Below are 23225 nucleotides of genomic sequence, written 5' to 3' on the forward strand. Positions count from 1 at the left end.
ATCGGATTGAGTTCAGAATGTCTTGGCGGCAGTCTTAGACACAAGTGCCCATGTTACTTTTCACAAGTTCATAAAGAACTGGCTTTGTCATGTTACTCTCAAAAGGTATATTTTTGTTTCGTAGCCACGACTGAATTTCTTCCTTTTTAGCGTTTAGTGCTGGACATTGTGTAATCTCAGTTAATTTGTTGTGGTACTTGCGTTATCCATGACGATAACAGAAGGTTCTGGTAGAGAAGCATAAGTTGTTCTTCAAACCATTTGATGAAATTGTTATGATTCATCTCACCATGATAGTCTCCGTCTGTTTTTTTAGCCTCAGAGATCAATTCACAGCCATCTATCAATCCATATTTATCACAGCCAGCATGACAAACAATAAGTCTTTTTCCCTTCCCAGTCACTGAACAGAGTTTAGGAACTCGATCAGCAGCGTCTGATTTCGGTAGGTCATTGGCGGTACTTGTGCCCGGGTGGATATCTGTCCAGTGGTTGGATGTTGTGTGGTTGACATTCACCCAGGTCTCATCTTGATACACTATTAAATACCCCTGTTCTCGTAAACTGGATATTTCATGGAGATAGGACAGTCTCCTGTGTGATATATTGGCGTCCTCAAAAATCACTTTTCCGGTTGTAGACATATGTTGGTATTTAAAATCGAGGTCATGGAGTGTTCTTCGTAAAGTTGATATGGATATGTTGATTCCACATTCCTCCCTTAAAGCCACGTTAATCTTATGTAATGTAGGTAATTCGCCCTCTCTATAAAATATGTATACTCGTCGTCTAATAACATCTTTATCAAATAAATCGATGAGTTTTCGGTCGCGTTTTTTAACAATGATTTCTGTGCTTGGATTCGTAGAGCTTAGATTTTTCACAGTTCTTTTTACTGTTGAAACCGAAACTTTAAGTGCAGCGGCAACTCGATCGACAATTCCATAAGAAGCATACCTAGGTCTACCGCGCTGATATTCATCTTCAAATTAATCGAAAACGTTCTTAATACACAATTTTACATCAACTGAAGTGTTTTTCGATTTACCCATATTTTTCCTCAAATAACAATAACAAGAATGTCGACTACTACATTTTCAATGAATTTATATACCCTACCTAACTTGTATTTTACGTGGTTTACACATTGCTACAATAGCACGTGCAGTCATAGATCGAAATAATGATGTTATTGACCAAGCAATGCTATCGTATTTTGAACATTCAGGGCTGTCTGCCGGATGAAAAAGTGGTTGAACCCATACGAGTCCGAACAATAGCCCTTTGGTTTTTCGCATTACAAATGTAACACTCCACCCCCAAACCCCAGCCCCTAGCACCACCCTAAATACAATATATTTATATATATACGTATGAGTTCCCAATTTAGAGGCAAATTAAATAACATTTTTATTATTATTTGATGTTGGTGGCCTTTGACATTTTATCCCCCCCCCTCTGGTCTTCTGGGTCCGGCCCTGCATTAAAAATGTTTATAAATTTGGAAAGCACATTCCTGCGGTGTGTGAGGTGCTTTGTGTTTATTATTGTGCTACACCTCAGTTGTGTTGACATTAGCTAAATTTATTAAATATAATGCACCTACAAGAAAGGGTTACATGTTCTGTTTGTTTACATCTATGTTTAACGGAAAGATTAGACAATGCTGTTACACACTGCAAAACAATAATAACCTTGATTTAGTGAAACAAGCTATAATGGCCTTCACGTAGCCTCAGATCACAATGTTTTGATATGCAAATGACCTTAGTTATTTATAGGAGAAATAACGTGCATTCAAACGACACAGAGATTTTTAAAAAGTGGAATTAAGTCAACTTCGTGCATTTTATATGATGATTTGTATATAAAACCTGTCGGGGTTTGGGTTTGTTTTCATGTAAATGCAAAGAAAACAAATATCGAATAGGAAATAAACGTAACATTTGCAAAAGACTTTGGGTCTAAATAATTGAACAGGATAATAGTACATGTTACACCCACAATTGGAAATGCGATTTTCAACGAAAAAGACGGTTGTTAATTAAAAAAAAAAAAAAAAAAAAAAACCAGTAGTTAAATAGGTTATATGGTATGTGAACCAGTCCATTTTCTTAGGTAGGTTAGGTCATTGGTTTTAAACGCGCACATTCCGAACAAGCTGTTGTAGCACACGCATGGCCGGATTAATAAGGAGGCAAAGGGGGCAATTTCCCCGGGTCCCCCTGCCAGAGGGGCTCCCCCTTGAAAGGTACCTGCCAGAGAGGCTCCCCAGACTAAGGACTCCCTTTATAAATAAAGAAATTTATAATTATAAAATTAGTTTTTTTTTAGTTTTATTTGTCATGTAATTTAATTTTATGTTGAGGGCCCCCGATCCTGAAATGCTCCCCCCCCCCCGCCCCCGTCTAAATCCTGCCCTGAGCACACGCCTGTCGTGGGTGCAGGTGTCGACTTTCGCCGGCTCCCCTCCGTCCAGGACAGCAAAGGATTTGGTGTGGGTAAGAGAAGGGGTCGCCCACATTGGCATGTGCAAGGGAGCACAAGCAGTCCGACCAGGGTCTGTAGCGGGCGAGGGTTGGTTTTGATACTATTGAATTTGCAAATGTCACGTTGGATTAAAGCCGAATATAACCCATTTTCTTGCAGGTAGATTAAATGTTAGGTGCCACACTTTTATTGCTGTACTTCCTGGGTGTGCTGATACGCTAAATATCAGTGTTATTAGTAAACGTTAACATTATCGGCAATAGGAATTGATTTCGTCCGTTGGAACCTACAGCCGTGTGGTATCTGTTGCGGTGATTAACCTTTCACCTCCCCTCCCGCTCGCCCTGACCTCAGCGGGTTGAACCACAGCTGTGTGTGTGTGTCAGCGGTCGGGTTTCTTTCACGTTTTAAACAGGTTCTGTCAGGCATGGCTTGAGATCATCGCGTGGATCGTATTCGGAGTATCAGCCTTTCAAAGGCGGCCATTTGTCGAGCGCACTCGATCCGTGTGGTGAGCAACACAATGGAGGGGCTGCACAAGATGGATTCCTGTCAGAGACTTGCGTGGCTGGCAGGCGGGGTGGTGACAGCGGCGGTCGCGGTGATCACCGTGAAGCGAATCTTCTTCCAACAGTAGGTTCTTTGTTTCGTGTTTCCCTCCTTCGCACTGGTCGATTTGTAAACATTTTTCTAGCTAGTGTAACAGTCTATTACTCGTGCGTGCGTTCGAGCGATGTGCACGGGTATTGATCAACACCCAGTTTAATTACCACAGTAATAGAGGGTATTCTCTAGCTAAATATAAAAGCCACCTTGAAACAAAAACAGTAATGTCCCTTGAGATCAATATAACATACACTACGCAGATGTGGCAGTTATTACGCGAATGAGATAAGCGTAACACTCGTGACGCAACTGAGACCAGTCTAACAGTCACTAGGCAACCGAAATCGGTGTAGGCTAATTTTTTTTATTTTTTTTTTTACATCAATCCCTGTTTTAGGCTCTCAACAGCATGTACCACTAAACTGAGAGAAAAAAATTAAATGTGTGAATTTCATACCCATAGGACACGTACTTGAACCTTAGTATTATAATATACATTCTCACAAATAGTTAATGATATATGGATGCACATTTGTGCATTCCCTAAAAGACTCAGTTTAAATGACGTTGAGATGCATTCATTTCTTGCTATATCTAAGTGGTGTAACGGTGTAGTGAAATACCGACTGATATCTACCTCGTGTATCATTATTTCACTGACAGTAGGAGGACGGCCGTGCCGAACCCACGTGACGTCGTCATACTACACCAGATAGGACGCGGCGGGTACGCACCCAGCTTGTCTCCCTTCCCCCTTAAACTGGAGACCTACCTGAGGATGGCAAAGATTCCCTATCAGGTATGTAGTCCAAACATAGCGTATGACGTACATAGTGGTAAACATATCACATCAAATTAATATTACATGATCATGTACATCGCAGATGTATCAAACCATGGTAGATATTATACATGTATCATATCATGTAGATATTACAAACATATTACATGATGTAGATAATACAAATATATCACATTATGGAGATATTACAAATATATCACATTATGCAGATATTACAAATATATCGTATCACTGAGGTATTACACATCTTTATATACATGGAGATATTACAAATATATCACATCATGTAGACATATCAAACCATGGCAGATATTACACACTAATCATATCATATACCACATACTGTTAATATGTGTCTTGTTCCTATAGAGTGACCTATAATGAAGACAAATTGGCTAATTCTTTGTCCGTGTTCACGTCTTCATTATGCCATATTTCAAGATGCCGTTCATCCACGATTAATAATGGGCTGATTTTGTATAATGTCATGTCTTTCCGTTATCGGTTTCCATTATCTAGAGTGTCCTGTCTTTCGATATCCCTGTGTTTAGTTTCCTACCACACCCTCATTGAGGATGTCTGTGTTTATTATCTAGTGTCCTCTCTTTCCGTATTTAAGTGTTTGGTTTCTTGTCACACTCTCATTGTGGATGTCTGTGTTTATTCCCTAGTGTCCTCTTTTTCCGTATATCTGTGTTTAGTTTCTTACCACACCCTCGTTGTGGATGTCTGTGTTTATTCTCTAGTGTCATCTCTTTCCGTATCTCTGTGTTTAGTTTCTTACCACGCCCTCATTGAGGATGTCTGTGTTTATTATCTAGTGTCATCTCTTTCTGTATCTCTGTGTTTAGTTTCTTACCACACCCTCATTGTGGATGTCTGTGTTTATCCTCTAGTGTCCTCTCTTTCCTTATCTCTGTGTTTAGTTTCTTACCACGCCCTCATTGAGGATGTCTGTGTTTATTCTTTAGTGTCCTCTTGTTTCGTATCTCTGTGTTTAGTTTCTTACCACACCCTCATTGTGGATGTCTGTGTTTATTTTCTAATAGTCTCTCTTTCCTTATATCTGTGTTTAGTTTCTTACCACACCCTCATCGAGGATGTCTGTGTTTATTCTCTAGTATTCTCTCTTTCCTTATATCTGTGTTTAGATTCTTACCACACCCTCATTGAGGATGTCTGTGTTTATTCTTTAGTGTCCTTTCTTTCCCTATCTGTATGTTTAGTTTCTTACCACACCCTCATTGTGGATGTCTGTGTTTATTCTCTAATAGTCTCTCTTTCCTTATATCTGTGTTTAGTTTCTTACCACACCCTCATCGAGGATGTCTGTGTTTATTCTCTAGTATTCTCTCTTTCCTTATATCTGTGTTTAGATTCTTACCACACCCTCATTGAGGATGTCTGTGTTTATTCTTTAGTGTCCTTTCTTTCCCTATCTGTATGTTTAGTTTCTTACCACACCCTCATTGGTGATGTCTGTGTTTATTCTTCGGTGTCCTCTCTTTCCCTATCTGTATGTTTAGTTTCTTACCACACCCTCATTGATGATGTCTGTGTTTATTCTTCAGTGTCCTCTCTTTCCGTATCTGTGTGTTTAGTTTCTTATCACACCCTCATTGAGGATGTCTGTGTTTATTCTTCAGTGTCCTCTCTTTCCGTATCTGTGTGTTTAGTTTCTTATCACACCCTCATTGAGGATGTCTGTGTTTATTCTTCAGTGTCCTCTCTTTCCGTATCTGTGTGTTTAGATTCTTATCACACCCTCATTGAGGATATCTGTGTTTATTCTTCAGTGTCCTCTCTTTCCGTATCTGTGTGTTTAGTTTCTTACCACACACTCATTGATGATGTCTGTGTTTATTCTTCAGTGTCCTCTCTTTCCGTATCTGTGTGTTCAGTTTCTTACCACACCCTCATTGAGGATGTCTGTGTTTATTATTTAGTGTCATCTCTTTCCGTATTTCTGTGTGTTTAGTTTCTTACCACACCCTCATTGTGGATGTCTGTGTTTATTCTCTAGTATTCTCGTTCCTTATATCTGTGTTTAGTTTCTTACAACACCCTCATTGAGGATGTCTGTGTTTATTCTTTAGTGTCCTCTCTTTCCGTATCTGTGTGTTTAGTTTCTTACCACACACTTATTGCGGATGTCTGTGTTTATTATCTAGTGTCCTCTCTTTTCGTATTTCTGTGTTTAGTTTCTTACCACACCTTCATTGTGGATGTGTGTGTGTTTATTCTCTAGTGTCCTTTCTTTCCGTATCTGTGTGTTTAGTTTCTTACCACACACTTATTGTGGATGTCTGTGTTTATTCTTCAGTGTCCTTTCTTTCCGTATCTCTGTGTTTAGTTTCTTACAACACCCTCATTGAGTATGTCTGTGTTTATTCGTTAGTGTCCTCTCTTTCCGTATCTGTGTGTTTAGTTTCTTACAACACCCTCATTGAGGATGTCTGTGTTTATTCTTTAGTGTCCTCTCTTTCCGTATCTGTGTGTTTAGTTTCTTACCACACCCTCATTGAGGATGTCTGTGTTTATTATCTAGTGTCCTCTCTTTCCGTATCTCTGTGTTTAGTTTCTTACCACACCCTCATTGAGGATGTCTGTGTTTATTCTTTAGTGTCATATCTTTCCGTATTTCTGTGTGTTTAGTTTCTTACCACACCCTCATTGAGGATGTCTGTGTTTATTCTTTAGTGTCCTTTCTTTCCCACACATTTATTGTATCTCTGTGTTTAGTTTCTTACCACACCCTCATTGAGGATGTCTGTGTTTATTCTTTAGTGTCATATCTTTCCGTATTTCTGTGTGTTTAGTTTCTTACCACACCCTCATTGAGGATGTCTGTGTTTATTCTCTAGTGTCCTCTCTTTCCTTATATGTGTGTTTAGTGTCTTACCACACCCTCATTGAGGATGTCTGTGTTTATTCTCTAGTGTCCTCTCTTTCCGTATCTGTGTGTTTAGTTTCTTACCACACACTTATTGTGGATGTCTGTGTTTATTCTTTAGTGTCCTCTCTTTTCGTATTTCTGTGTTTAGTTTCTTACCACACCCTCATTGTGGATGTGTGTGTTTATTCTCTAGTGTCCTCTCTTTCCGTATTGAGGATGTCTGTGTTTATTCGCCAGAGTGTTCACTCGTTCCGGATGTCGACGAAGCGGAAGACTCCGTGGATAGAGTATAACGAAGACACTGTCGCAGATTCGGGTTTCTGTATCGAATACCTCAACGATAAATTCGGCCTTGACCTCAACAAAAATCTCTCCAAGGAAGAGAGGGCGGTGGCCAGGGCGTTTGAGAAACTCAACGAGGATGCACTTTACTGGTCAGTGTTTTATCATTTGAAAAACTATATTGGTTAGTATTTTATCATTTGACAAACTATATTGGTTAATGCTTTATCATTTGAGAAACTATACTGGTCAGTGTTTTATTATTTGACAAACTATATTGATTAGTTTTTTATCATTTGACAAACTATATTGGTTAGTGTTTTATCATTTGACAAACTATATTGTGGGGAATATCGTCATGACAACGTTTATTGTGGTCAGATTGCAGGTCCCTGGTGATACTCACTATAGTCTATGACGTAATTGGGGAATATCGCCATGACAACATTTATTGTGGGGAATACCGTCATGACAACGTTTATTGTGGTCATGTTGCAGGTCCCTGGTGATACTATAATCTATGACGTAATTGGGGAATATCGCCATGACAACGTTTATCGTGGTCACATTGCAGGTCACTGGTGATGTATCGGTGGATCTACCCAGTGGATCGGTCGATCGTGACCACAGTGTTCGGCATGCCCTGGTTTGTCAAGTGGAAGATACAACGTAACATGAAGAAGACGACCTGGGCACAGGGCACGGGCCGGCACGTGCCCCACGAGGTGGACCACTTGATCGAGACGGATCTCAGGGCTATATCGGAATATCTGGGTACACACACTTTGAACATCGCTATTATTTGTACTTAGCATTGGGGGGGGGGGGGGGGGGGGGCTGCTTCATTTGTTTTTCTAATTATTTTGTCCATTATTCTGCTTCTTGCATCATCATCTTCTTGTTCTTCTTTTATTTCGTCTTCTCTTTCTTCTTGTTCTCTTTCTTCTTCATCACCAGTTTCTTCTTCCTTTATTTCGTCTTCTCTTTCTTCTCTTTCTTCTTCTTCTTCTTCTTCTTCTATTTCTTCTTCTTTTATTTCGTCTTCTCTTTCTTCTTGTTCTCTTTCTTCTTCATCACCAGTTTCTTCTTCCTTTATTTCGTCTTCTCTTTCTTCTTGTTCTCTTTCTTTATTTCGTCTTCTCTTTCTTCTTCTTCTTCTCTTTCTTCTTCTTTTATTTCGTCTTCTCTTTCTTCTGCTTCTTCTTCTTCTATTTCTTCTTCTTTATTTTTTCTTTTATTTCGTCTTCTTGTCCTATTCTTCTTCTGTTTCTTCATTTTTAGTTTCTCTTCTTGTTCTTGTTGTCCTTCCCTTTCTTTTTCTCCTATTTCGTCTTCTATTTCTTATCTTGTGTCTGTTGTTGTTGTTCTTCTTCTTCTATTTCTTCTTCTTCCTCTTCTTCTATTTCTCCTTCTTCCTCTTCTTCTATTTCTTCTCACAAGATAGTAGAGAGATGCTCTGGTTTTACTAGCTGTTATGCTAGGATGTCGTTCAACATTAATTAATTCATTTATTAACTCATTACCAGACGAGGTGAGGTACTCCATCTGACTACCTCTCAACGTGTCGTTTTACATTGTACAAGGGTGGAAATACACACCGCATATCACATGGCGAATTATACGTCACATATTCTTCAGAATTAAAACACAATTAAAACAACAACAACAATAATAATAATAGAGAGTAACGCTTTCATACAGCATATACTCTCCAAAATAAATCAAATAAAATAAAAGATGATAACATTATTTTATGTTTATGTGTTTCTGTTTTTATCCCGTTTTTGCCGTGTTTCGTCTGTCACAGGTTGTGTTAACTGGCAGGTGTTCTGTCGTTTATGGTGTAGTGTGTATACCACAGCTGCATTCACTGTCTTAAAGGTCTGACAATATCGTCTTCTTTTTATTTTGTTACCTTGTAGTTATTTATTATTATTATTATTATTATTATTATATTATTATTATTATTATTTATTAATATATATATTTTTACAATGTTTTACATAATATTATTCTACATTCTAGGTAAAAAGAAATTCTTCTTCGGCGATACAGCTACAGAAGTAGACTGTTCTCTGTTTGGGATTCTGTGTCAACCCATCTACCACATGCCTGGCTTAAAACCTCACACCATGATCAAAGGTAATTACAGATACACTACGATATTTCATGTCAACCCATCTATCACATGCCTGGCTTAAAACCTCACAACATGATCAAAGGTAATTACAGATATACTACGATATTTCATGTCAACCCATCTATCACAAACCTGACTTAAAACCTCACACCATGATCAAAGGTAATTACAGATATACTACGATATTCCATGTCAACCCATCTATCACAAACCTGACTTAAAACCTCACACCATGATCAAAGGTAATTACAGATATACTACGATATTCCATGTCAACCCATCTATCACATGCCTGGCTTAAAACCTCACAACATGATCAAAGGTAATTACAGATATACTACGATATTCCATGTCAACCCATCTATCACAAACCTGACTTAAAACCTCACACCATGATCAAAGGTAATTACAGATATACTACGATATTCCGTGTCAACCCATCTATCACATGCCTGGCTTAAAACCTCACACCATGATCAAAGGTAATTACAGATATACTACGATATTTCATGTCAACCCATCTACCACATGCCTGGCTTAAAACCTCACACCATGATCAAAGGTAATTACAGATATACTACGATATTTCATGTCAACCCATCTATCACAAACCTGACTTAAAACCTCACACCATGATCAAAGGTAATTACAGATATACTACGATATTCCATGTCAACCCATCTACCACATGCCTGGCTTAAAACCTCACAACATGATCAAAGGTAATTACAGATATACTACGATATTTCATGTCAACCCATCTATCACAAACCTGACTTAAAACCTCACACCATGATCAAAGGTAATTACAGATATACTACGATATTCCATGTCAACCCATCTATCACAAACCTGACTTAAAACCTCACACCATGATCAAAGGTAATTACAGATATACTACGATATTCCATGTCAACCCATCTATCACATGCCTGGCTTAAAACCTCACAACATGATCAAAGGTAATTACAGATATACTACGATATTCCATGTCAACCCATCTATCACAAACCTGACTTAAAACCTCACACCATGATCAAAGGTAATTACAGATATACTACGATATTCCGTGTCAACCCATCTATCACAAACCTGACTTAAAACCTCACACCATGATCAAAGGTAATTACAGATATACTACGATATTCCATGTCAACCCATCTATCACATGCCTGGCTTAAAACCTCACACCATGATCAAAGGTAATTACAGATATACTACGATATTCCATGTCAACCCATCTACCACATGCCTGGCTTAAAACCTCACACCATGATCAAAGGTAATTACAGATATGCTACGATATTTCATGTCAACCCATCTACCACATGCCTGGCTTGAAACCTCACAACATGATCAAAGGTAATTACAGATATACTACGATATTCCATGTCAACCGATCTACCACATGCCTGGCTTGAAACCTCACAACATGATCAAAGGTAATTACAGATATACTACGATATTCCATGTCAACCCATCTACCACATGCCTGGCTTAAAACCTCACACCATGATCAAAGGTAATTACAGATATACTACGATATTCCATGTCAACCCATCTATCACAAACCTGACTTAAAACCTCACTACATGATCAAAGGTAATTACAGATATACTACGATATTTCATGTCAACCCATCTACCACATGCCTGGCTTGAAACCTCACAACATGATCAAAGGTAATTACAGATATACTACGATATTCCATGTCAACCCATCTACCACATGCCTGGCTTAAAACCTCACACCATGATCAAAGGTAATTACAGATATACTACGATATTCCATGTCAACCCATCTATCACAAACCTGACTTAAAACCTCACTACATGATCAAAGGTAATTACAGATATACTACGATATTTCATGTCAACCCATCTACCACATGCCTGGCTTAAAACCTCACTACATGATCAAAGGTAATTACAGATATACTACGATATTTCATGTCAACCCATCTATCACAAACCTGGCTTAAAACCTCACAACATGATCAAAGGTAATTGCAGGTGTACTACGAGATTTCATGTCAACCCATCTATCACAAACATGGCTTAAAACCTCACAACATGATTAAATGTAATTACAGATATACTACGATATTCCATGTCAAACCATCTATCACAAACCTGGCTTAAAACCTCACAACATGATTAAATGTAATTACAGATATACTACGATATTCCATGTCAAACCATCTATCACAAACATGGCTTAAAACCTCACAACATGATTAAATGTAATTACAGATATACTACGATATTCCATGTCAAACCATCTATCACAAACCTGACTTAAAACCTCACAGCATGGGTAAAGGTAATTACATGTGTACTGTCATATTTCTCCAGAAAGAGATATTTTATATGCACCATCCCGCATACAGGATAGCACATACCACAATATGTATTAGTGTGTCCAGTTGTTGAAATGTGGAGCAACCCAATGTCTGTTTGTGGAATGAGGGAGAGGGGTAACTTCGGACTTAAGTAATCTCGGCCCGCATCTCACTATAATTGAATGCATAGAAATACCACTGCTTTCGTCTGTTACAACTATTTTCTTTACACTTGGATACCTTCAGATGTTATTTCCAAAACACATGCTATCCACGATAGATATCCGTCATTCGATATCAAAACACATGCTATCCACGATAGATATCCGTCATTCGGTACCAAAACACATGCTATCCACGATAGATATCCGTCATTCGGTACCAAAACACATGCTATCCACGATAGATATCCGTCATTCGGTACCAAAACACATGCTATCCACGATAGATATCCGTCATTCGGTACCAAAAGAGCCAAATATATTCGATATTTTTTTCTGTCATTTCATTTCATTTCAACTTATTTTCGTGCTTATATCCATTTAAGTTTCAGACACGCTGTCCTGGACACACACCTCAGCTATCTGGACTGTCTGTTCAGGACAGTGAGTTAGTTGTTAGTTGGTCATTGATTAGTGAGAGAGAAGAGGGTGTAGTGGCCTTACACCTACCCACACACTCCAGCTATCTGGGCTGTCTGTCCAGGACAGTGGGTTAGTTGTTAATTGGTGATTGATTAGTGAGAGAGAAGAGGGTGTAGCGGCTTTACACCTACCCACACACCTCAGCTATCTGGGCTGTCTGTCCAGGACAGTGAGTTAGTTGTTAGTTGGTCATTGATTAGTGAAAGAGAAGAGGGTGTAGTGGCCTTACACCTACCCACACACACCAGCTATCTGGGCTGTCTGTCCAGGACAGTGGGTTAGTTGTTAATTGGTGATTGATTAGTGAGAGAGAAGAGGGTGTAGCGGCCTTACACCTACCCACACACCTCAGCTATCTGGGCTGTCTGTCCAGGACAGTGGGTTAGTTGTTAGTTGGTTAGTGATTAGTGAGAGAGAAGAGGGTGTAGCGGCCTTACACCTACCCACACACCTCGGCTATCTGGGCTGTCTGTCCAGGACAGTGGGTTAGTTGTTAGTTGGTCATTGATTAGTGAGAGAGAAGAGGGTGTAGCGGCCTTACACCTACCCACACACACCAGCTATCTGGGCTGTCTGTCCAGGACAGTGGGTTAGTTGTTAGTTGGTTAGTGATTAGTGAGAGAGAAGAGGGTGTAGCGGCCTTACACCTACCCACACACACCTCGGCTATCTGGGCTGCCTGTCCAGGACAGTGGGTTAGTTGTTAGTTGGTCATTGATTAGTGAGAGAGAAGAGGGTGTAGCGGCCTTACACCTACCCACACACCTCAGCTATATGGGCTGTCTGTCCAGGACAGTGGGTTAGTTGTTAGTTGGTTAGTGATTAGTGAGAGAGAAGAGGGTGTAGCGGCCTTACACCTACCCACACACCTCGGCTATCTGGGCTGTCTGTCCAGGACAGTGGGTTAGTTGTTAGTTGGTCATTGATTAGTGAGAGAGAAGAGGGTGTAGCGGCCTTACACCTACCCACACACACCAGCTATCTGGACTGTCTGTCCAGGACAGTGGGTTAGTTGTTAGTTGGTTAGTGATTAGTGAGGGAGAAGAGGGTGTAGCGGCCTTACACCTACCCACACACACCTCGGCTATCTGGGCTGTATGTCCAGGACAGTGAGTTAGTTGTTAGTTGGTCATTGATTAGTGAGAGAGAAGAGGGTGTAGCGGCCTTACACCTACCCACACACACCAGCTATCTGGGCTGTCTGTCCAGGACAGTGGGTTAGTTGTTAGTTGGTCATTGATTAGTGAGAGAGAAGAGGGTGTAGCGGCCTTACACCTACCCATTGAGCCCATAAGAACTCGCTCTGGGTTGGAGCCGGCACCAGGCTGCGAACCCTGTGTCTACCAGCCTGTTGTCCGATGGCTCAACCAAGGTGCCACCGAGGCCGGTCTAGCTTTACGTGAGAGGTTGTTCTTTTTATATTATTGAAATAACACGTACAGTGCTTCATGTCGAACCGATGTTATATGCGAATCGTTGGAGTGAGCACACAACTACAGTAACAACATCGTGAGTGTGAATATTCCTGTTTAACGAGGCCACTCACGTAGACATATAGATCGGACTTTAAACTTTTAGACCTTCGTTCAAAATTTGATATCGAAATTACTTTCTTTTTTATTAATATTATTAAATAGTCCTATCCTCTCTTCTTTCTCTTATTTATTGTTGGACTGTCCTTCTAAAATGTTCCAAATTATATAAATATTCGGCCGAGCAGTCAATTCGTTTTAGTTGTGGCTTTAACATTTTTAAATCTTTTTTTCTATTAACTTGTTTACTAATTGATATATATATATATATATATATATATATATATATATATATATATATATATATACGTTATATTTAATGTTATTTATGTTCAACATTATCTGTAAGATAGTGATTCAGGGCCCCATCCCTGACACTATCAATATTTCTGGGCTAATAAAAAAAATAAAAATAAAAATGTCTGCCCATTTTCAACTCTACACCCCCCCCCCCCCCCCCCCCCCCCCCCCGATCCCACCGATCGTATCGGAGATCGGACTCTGGATGGGCGTGTTCGAAACCCTGGTGGTATATGAGCACGTTAAACTAGTTATCTATCTATTTATCTCTATGTATCTTATTTTCAAGGCAATTGTTGATGTATTACGACCGTACTAAAATACAGGAGATAAATCGAAGGTGCATATGTTTTTAGCAATCACCTTTAGGTAATAAAACCCCACGAGATCTGCTCAATATAGCATGGCCTCAATCAACGTCTGATTATAAAATAAATTCCAAAACAACAGATATCTTGAATTAAGCATTGTAGAGTGTCCTTTTGTAATAAAGTGCCCAGTTGTAATAATAATAATAATAATAATAATAATAATACCAGTAAACATGGTAAACAGTAAGATATACTGGGGAGAATACGTGGATGAGACATGTAGTGCACTATCGCTGAATCCAGTAGACATGGTAAACGGTAAGATATACTGGGGAGAATACGTGGATGAGACATGTAGTGCACTATCGCTGAATCCAGTAGACATGGTAAACGGTAAGATATACTGGGGAGAATACGTGGATGACATGGTAAACGGTAAGATATACTGGGGAGAATACGTGGATGAGACATGTAGTGCACTATCGCTGAATCCAGTAGACATGGTAAACGGTAAGATATACTGGGGAGAACACGTGGATGAGACATGTAGTGCACTATCGCTGAATCCAGTAGACATGGTAAACGGTAAGATATACTGGGGAGAACACGTGGATGAGACATGTAGTGCACTATCGCTGAATCCAGTAGACATGGTAAACGGTAAGATATACTGGGGAGAACACGTGGATGAGACATGTAGTGCACTATCGCTGAATCCAGTAGACATTAGACAATAGTAATGACAATTGTCGATCTGACTGGGCTGGACTAGTGATTAACGTGCACATTCAGAGAAAGCTGTTGTAGCGCACGCCTATCTTGGTCACAGGTACCGGCCTCGACCGGTTTCTCTGTCCAAAACAGGAAAGGTGGGGGGGGGGGGGGGTGACCGCCTGCACTGGCAGGTGCAAGGGAGCACCAGCAGCCCGACCGTGGTCGGTAGCAGTGGGAGGGGTGTTTTGGTGCTATGGAATTTGGAATGTCCCGTAGGATTAAGTTCAAAGAGAAAGGGTGCGCATTTTTGATGAAGGAAGTTAGGCGCAATTTGGAACGGTCGATCTAATGGAAAGGGTTAGGAGCTACGAGAAGGTTTGGATATTAGTAGGCCGAGAGTAGCTCAGCGATTAAGACCTGGCCGGAGTTGGTGTCTCCCTAGGTTGCCCGTCAGGCACTAAGGGCCTGAACTGTTCGTGGTTCTGACACAAACGGCCATCCATAAATACACCCAAGATTGTAAGTCACGTAACTTGTAACTAAATATATACAAACCTCATGCAGGCACATTCATTACCAAACTGTCAAATCTAGTCTCTTCATTTATAAAGGTTTTATTGTATTATAAAGCACTGGACATCCATTGTAGTTCCTGTATGCAATACTTGTATTACCGCTACTATATATTTTCTATTTGGATCGACTGAAGCTTGGCTAGTTGATACCTGTATGCAGTGGTATCAACGTTCGTGCGTGTGCAGTGTAATTAGAAAGACTGCGAACGTGATACGGGACATGTAACAACATCATCGTTCAGAACTCTATATGTGATATATTGGTTAATTTATCCACGTTTTATTTGTTTTATTCATACGCTAGTAGTTATGCCTGATAAAAGCAGTGATAGTTCTATGCATTCTGTAACAATAAGTCACGAGCCGAAATTACCAGGCCGAGATTATCGGGCCGAGATTACCGAAGTCCGAATAACACACGAATACACATTGCAATAGCAGACATTCAGTTTTAGTTACACGAATTATCAGACATTCAGTTTTAGGTACACGAATAACACACTGCAATATCAGACATTCAGTTTTAGGTACACGAATAACACACTGCAATAGCAGACATTCAGTTTTAGGTACGAATAATACACTGCAACATCAGACATTCAGTTTTAGGTACGAATAACACACTGCAATATCAGACATTCAGTTTTAGGTACACGAATAACACACTGCAATATCAGACATTCAGTTTTAGGTGCACGAATAACACACTGCAATATCAGACATTCAGTTTTAGGTGCACGAATAACACACTGCAATATCAGACATTCAGTTTTAGGTGCACGAATAACACACTGCAATATCAGACATTCAGTTTTAGGTACGAATAATACACTGCAATATCAGACATTCAGTTTTAGGTACGAATAACACACTGCAATATCAGACATTCAGTTTTAGGTACACGAATAACACACTGCAATATCAGACATTCAGTTTTAGGTACGAATAATACACTGCAATATCAGACATTCAGTTTTAGGTGCACGAATAACACACTGCAATATCAGACATTCAGTTTTAGGTGCACGAATAACACACTGCAATATCAGACATTCAGTTTTAGGTGCACGAATAACACACTGCAATATCAGACATTCAGTTTTAGGTACACGAATAATACACTGCAATTTCAGACATTCAGTTTTAGGTACGAATAACACACTGCAATATCAGATATTCAGTTTTAGGTACACGAATAACACACTGCAATATCAGACATTCAGTTTTAGGTACGAATAACACACTGCAATATCAGACATTCAGTTTTAGGTACACGAATAACACACTGCAATATCAGATATTCAGTTTTAGGTGCACGAATAACACACTGCAATATCAGACATTCAGTTTTAGGTACACGAATCAACTGTCTGTTTTCGCTGTAATTGTTTGAGTTATGGGGTGGGACGTATCCCGTTTGTAAAATGCATGGCTGACTCGCGGTTGGTCTAGGATTGATCCCTATCGATGGCCCCATTGGGATATATCTCGTTCCAGCCAGTGCACCACGACTGGTATATCAAAGCTTTTAGCCTGTGGAATGGTGGATATAAAATATTCCTTGCTAGTGATGGGAAATAATTTTTTGCGGGTTTACTCTCTAAGATTATGTCAGAATTACCAAATGTTTGACATCCATTAGCCGATGATCAATACATATATGTACTCTAGTGGTGTCATTAAACAATACTAAGTTTTTCTTTGAAATAATTCTGCCCCTTGAAATATCACTACAGTCAGATCAATTATGACTTCAGCAGAACAAAACAAAACAAAGGGAACTATTTCTACTTTGAAAACCTATACACCACTTAACAAAACGAAATAAAGGGGAACTATTTTTACTGTAAATAAATACCTACGCATCACTTAAAACGAAACAAAGGGAACTATTTTTTATTGAAATTAAATACAAACACACTGCTTAATGAAAGGAAACAAAGGGGGACTCTTTTCAAGGGAACCAAATACCTACATACCCACAAAGAAGTACTAATTTTATAGGAACTAAATGCCTACAACTCAGTGGCTGCCTGTAATATCGGTCTGATCCAGAGATTACAGATACTTTATCCGTGTCTGAATATAACCAGTACATCAAACACCTGCATTTCTTGTGTTGTGTGTTTCAGAAAAGTTCCCCAACCTCATCGACTACTGCAACAGAATCCGGGTGACGTTCTGGCCCGACTGGGAAGACAAAATAACCAACGGGCGGTACTGCGGCGTCGGCCCGAACTCGGAAATACGAGAACAAATCATTAGACCCTGAATATGTGCGTTCACAACGTTTATGGTAGCATCATATGTGAAAGGTATTATGGTCAATACAGTGGATCTCAGTGGCGACGTCATATAGAAATGTAAAATGGACAAGTGATCGTCACATCCGTTCATGGATTTGGACATTAGTAGAATCGTGAACATTTCATGGTTTAGATACGATTGGACAAGAATATTAGCTCTAACGGGTAATGTTACTGGATAGGATCACATTGTTTATCGTAATTTGATAACACCCATTATGCAGAGACAAATACACACATACACACACACACACCTTTACATCAATGTAAACATCAAACGTGGAAACGATTAGCATAATAAAAGTGAATATTGTCTACAGATCAGAGGCTAAGACATGATTGAACTAAGAGATGAATTGTACTCATGGACAACTGTTTCGTCTGTGTGACGACTGACACTACTTCCTACTCTACTGAATAACTGTTTCGTCTGTGTGACGACTGACACTACTCTCTGTTCCGCTGAATAACTGTTTCGTCTGTGACGACTGACGCTACTTCCTACTCTACTGAATAACTGTTTCGTCTGTGTGACGACTGACACTACTTTCTACTATATTGAATAACTGTTTCGTCTGTGTGACGACTGACACTACTTTTTGCTCTACCGATTCTGAACGACCATCACTTGATCCACTGGACGTGTTCAGTAATGGAGTACTTGAGTAAGTCTGTGTTTCGTGTTTACCATTGTTTACCTCGTGATTACTCGTGTTTACCTCGTGTTTGTTGTTAATGTAACAATCTATTTCTTACACACTTGTGTTATTATACAACCAGTTTTATAAATAAATACTTACTAATGTGTTCTGTCTTTTGTGTTTGGTTTTACTTACACTTATGTTGTGTTGTTTTATAGACATACCTGGAAGCTCCACCCTGATTTTGGAAAGTAACTTATATTTTGCAATGTACTGTGACTATTTAATTGACCCATTCCATGTAAATTGTTTAGTTTTTTGTGTAGATGTAGCATGTCACATGATCAAGTTAAGACATAATTTTATCCTAATTTAATGTGTACTGTTACAAGGGAAATAAAATGTGTCAATGTGGGTGAAAATGTAGGTAAATTAACTATGGGACAGGCGCTAGTTTGAAATGATTTGCAGAAGTGGTTCGTGGCTGTCATGCTCGAACAAGGTCCAGAGTGTTAGAAAGTCTTCAAAACTTCAATATCTGGTGTAACCTCCACCGACACGGATGATCGCTTCAATACGTATTCTCATGCCCTGGACCAGACGTTGGATCGCTCGCCATTCCTGTTGCAATTTTCTGACAATTCTGCTAAAATTCTCTGATGTACTCTTTGAACCAAAATGCTCAATCGGATTGAGGCCGGGGCTTAGTGCCGGCCAAGGAATTCTAGTGATTGCATTTCGCTATAGGAAATCCATTACTGCACGCGTTCGATGGGGTCTAGCATTGTCATCCACAAACACTCGTCTCATGGCCAAAACATGGTTGTCAAAGTGAGGGGCGACAACGGTTTCCAGGATGTCCCTCTGATATCTTGGCCCATTAACATTGCCTTCAACAGTGACCAGATCCAACTTGCAATCAATGGAAACACATCCCCCACATCATCACAGAACCACCGCCAAATGGAATGGTTTCATGGATGTTCTTGGCGGCAGAGGCGGCATTTGGTTGCCTCCAGACACAAATTCTTCCATCAGTCGAGTGCAGAAGAAAGCGGCTTTCACCGCACCAATGAATCTTTCTACCTGACACCATGCTAAACATGCTGCTTGCTAGGCCTATTATTGTAATCTCTGGCACTTTTATGCCAAACGTCTTTAAAAAACACGATGTTTCATGGCCACCAGCACACATCAGTGGTACGTATGGTGCTCAGACATATAGTAGATAAATCAAATACTGGATGTACTTCAATTCGCGTACGGGATGTACTTCAATTCCGCGTACGGGATGTATCTCAATTTCGCGTACTGGATGTACTTCAATTTCGCGTATTGGGTGTACTTCAATTTCGCGTACGGGATGTACTTCAATCAGTGGCGTAGCGTGGGTTGCCAGCGCTCGGGGCAAGGCAACTATAGCGCCCCCTTCCATTAGTCCAGAATTTTGCGCCCAAGGCAACCGCCCCGGTAGCCCCAGCCATGCTACGCTACTGACTTCAATTTCGCGTTCGGTATGTACTTCAATTTCGCGATCACAAAGACGGAGTTGGGACAGATCGAGCAGAAAAAACGACCGCTAGACTGGTTTATGCGCTTCATAATAAACCAAATGGCGAAAGGTTCTCTGGCTGAACTTGTGGGAGTTGTCGTCAGTGTTTGCACGATGATCTGAAAACCTTTGTTTTGTTTAACGACACCACTAGATCACATGGCTTAATGGCTTTTGGATGTCAAACGTTTGGTAATTTTGACATATAGTAGTATGACATGTTTTATATGCACCATCCCACAGACAGGATTGCACATACCACGGCCTTTGATATACCAGTCGTGGTGCACTAGCTGGAACGAGAAATAGCGCAATGGGCCCACCTACTGGAATCAATCCTAGACCGACCGCGCATCAAGCGAGCGCCTTACCACTGGATCACGGTGATCCGTGTGCGTGCAACTCCTAATTCTGTGCATTGATCTCCGTCGTGTGCAAACTTCGATTTACCGAGGCGGTTTCTGGAGTGGCAGTCCTCTCAAAGGACGAACGGAAAGGATGCAGTATTCTGGGGAGCAGCCACCCTCCTAATAACGAAACATCTGACAGTGCTTCAACAGGTCTTCAACAACAACAACAACGACAACAACAAGAACACTTTGATGTAACTCGGGCACAACGGCGCAGGAGAAATATATACATGATCGATTTGCAACGTACACATGACAAGTTAGTTTGTTTGTTTTGTTGAACGACACCACTAGAGCACATTGATTTATTAATCATCCGCTATTGGATGTCAAACATTTGGTAATTTTGACAAATAGTTTTAGAGAGAAAACCCGCTACATTTTTTCTTTAGTAGCATGGGATCACAGACAGGATAACACATACCACGGCCTTTAATATACCAGTGGTGTACTGGGTGAAACGAGAAATATCCTAATGGGCCACCGACGGGGATCGATCTACACGTGACAAGATATTTGACAGTAAATACCTTACATGCAATATCACTAAATTCAACGAAATGTTTTATTTAACGACGCACTCAACACATTTAATTTGCGGTTATATGGCGTCAGACATATGTTTAAGGACCACACAGATCTTGAGAGGAAACCCACTGTCGCCACTACATGGGCTACTCTTTTTGATTAGCAGCAAGGTATCTTTTATTTCCACTTCCTACAGGCAGGACAGCACAAACCATGGCCTTTGTTGAACCAGTTATGGATCACTGGTTGGTGCAAGTGGTTTACACCTACCCATTGAGCCTTACGGAGCACTCACTCAGAGTTTGGAGTCGGTATCTGGATTAAAAATTCCATGCCTCGACTGGGATCCGAACCCAGTACCTACCAGCCTGTAGACCGATGGCCTAACCACGACGCCACCGAGGCCGGTTACATCTAACAAGTAATAATGATATACATAAATTATATACACCTGGAAAATAATTAGGCACCGCCACATTTATATTGTCACCAAATTATTATTATGGGTGGTAGCCAGGCAATATTAATACTGTAAAAATCATGTCCCTTCCCACGCTCCATACTGTCGTTTCGTTGTCCTTGCCAGTCAAAAAAAAAGTTTTTGTTCAATTAAGTTGTATGCTTGTTTTCGGAAAATAATTTTTCTTTTGTTTTTAATAAGAGTCTAATGGTTCGCCGAAAACTGTCCATTGCCACTACGTGGCAGATTATTGGAATGAATAATGCGGGATTGTCATGCATGGAAATTGGACGTCAGTTGGGTCGGAATCATACTGTAATTAGTCGACTCGTACGAAAACACCCAAAAACCAAAGACGTCAAGGACAGGAACCGTCCAGGACAACCTCGTAAAACATCTGCACGAGAAGATAGCGCGTTGTTAAGACTCGTGCAACGTTTCCCTTTTTCTAGCAGCAAGATCTTGGGAGATAACTGGATTGCCAACAGGGCCATGGCAATGAGGACCGTAAGGAATCGGCTGAAGACCGCTGGGTACCGAGCCAGGAGGCCTATTAAACATCCCCTTCTGACACCTAGCGCTGCGTGGTGAACATGAGTGTGGTATGCATGGCATTGCATTTCTCACCTTTTGTTGAGGATTCGTGTATCGATTGAGATTTCCTAGCGGGTGCGTAACACTATATGTACGCATGTTTGAGAGTGTATGCCACCATATCAACCCCTTACGCGACAATAGTACATGCGGCGACAACTGTCAGACGCAGCGTATTGTACATCATGAATTAAAGGCGCGGACCCTGGATTCACCACGTAGAAATGGACACACAGTTTGGTTAATCTACAATCTACAATCCTGTAACACGTAAAACAAGAGTATGTGACGTTAAAACGGTGAATTACACTTAAATATAGAATAAAACCCGACTCCAAAACCGTTACTTCTCATGCGCGCGTGAGTTTTTATAGAGAGAGAGAGTTCAAAGTTCACGTGTTTACTTAAGTGGCTGGTCAAGAAGTAAATGCCCAATGAAGCGGTCACCTTTTTGTTGTGTCAACCTGTCCAGGTTCGCTGAACCTGCATTAATGATGTCCAATTTGTTCGGTGGTTTGTGTAGCAGAACTGTTGGGTCCGGGGAAGTAAGTGTGGTGTGATCCAGAGTTTACTGACTGGTGTGACCCAGCGTTTACTGACTGGAGTGACCCAGCGTTTACTGACTGGTGTGACCCAGCGTTCACTGACTAGTGTGACCCAGCGTTCAATGTGTGGTGTGACTCTGCGTTCACTGACCGGTGTGACCCAGTGGTCTCTGACTCTTGTGACCCAGTGTTGACTGGTGTGACCCAGCGTTCAGTGACTGGCGTGACCCAGTGTTCACTGACTCTTGTGACCCAGCGTTCACTGACTGGTGTGACCCAGCGTCCACTGATTGGTGTGGCCCAGTGTTCACTGACTGGTGTAACCCAGTGTTCACTGACTGGTGTGACCCAGCGTTCAGTGTGTGGTGTGACCCAGTGTTCACTGACTGGTATGACCCAGCGTTTACTGACTAGTGTGACCCAGCGTTCACTGACTGGTGTGACCCAGCGTTCAATGTGTGTGACCCAGCGTTCAATGTGTGGTGTGATCCAGCGTTCACTGACTGGTGTGACCCAGCGTCCACTGACTGGTGTGACCCAGTGTTCACTGACTGGT

The 23225-nt window shown here is 40.6% G+C and overlaps 1 protein-coding gene across 1 annotated transcript; it reads left to right on the top strand.

Moving 5' to 3' along the window:
* Positions 1 to 2802: 2802 nt before the first annotated feature.
* LOC121377167 (failed axon connections homolog) lies at positions 2803 to 18744 on the top strand. The gene is made up of 6 exons (XM_041505075.1): positions 2803 to 3123; positions 3760 to 3895; positions 7032 to 7228; positions 7651 to 7850; positions 9102 to 9218; positions 17766 to 18744. The coding sequence occupies exons 1-6, from the start codon at positions 3014 to 3016 to the stop codon at positions 17903 to 17905; spliced, it is 900 nt and encodes a 299-aa protein (XP_041361009.1). The 5' UTR covers positions 2803 to 3013; the 3' UTR covers positions 17906 to 18744.
* Positions 18745 to 23225: the final 4481 nt, after the last annotated feature.

This window comes from Gigantopelta aegis, chromosome 7, assembly GCF_016097555.1.
Source record: "Gigantopelta aegis isolate Gae_Host chromosome 7, Gae_host_genome, whole genome shotgun sequence".
In the NCBI taxonomy this organism is placed as follows: domain Eukaryota; kingdom Metazoa; phylum Mollusca; class Gastropoda; order Neomphalida; family Peltospiridae; genus Gigantopelta; species Gigantopelta aegis.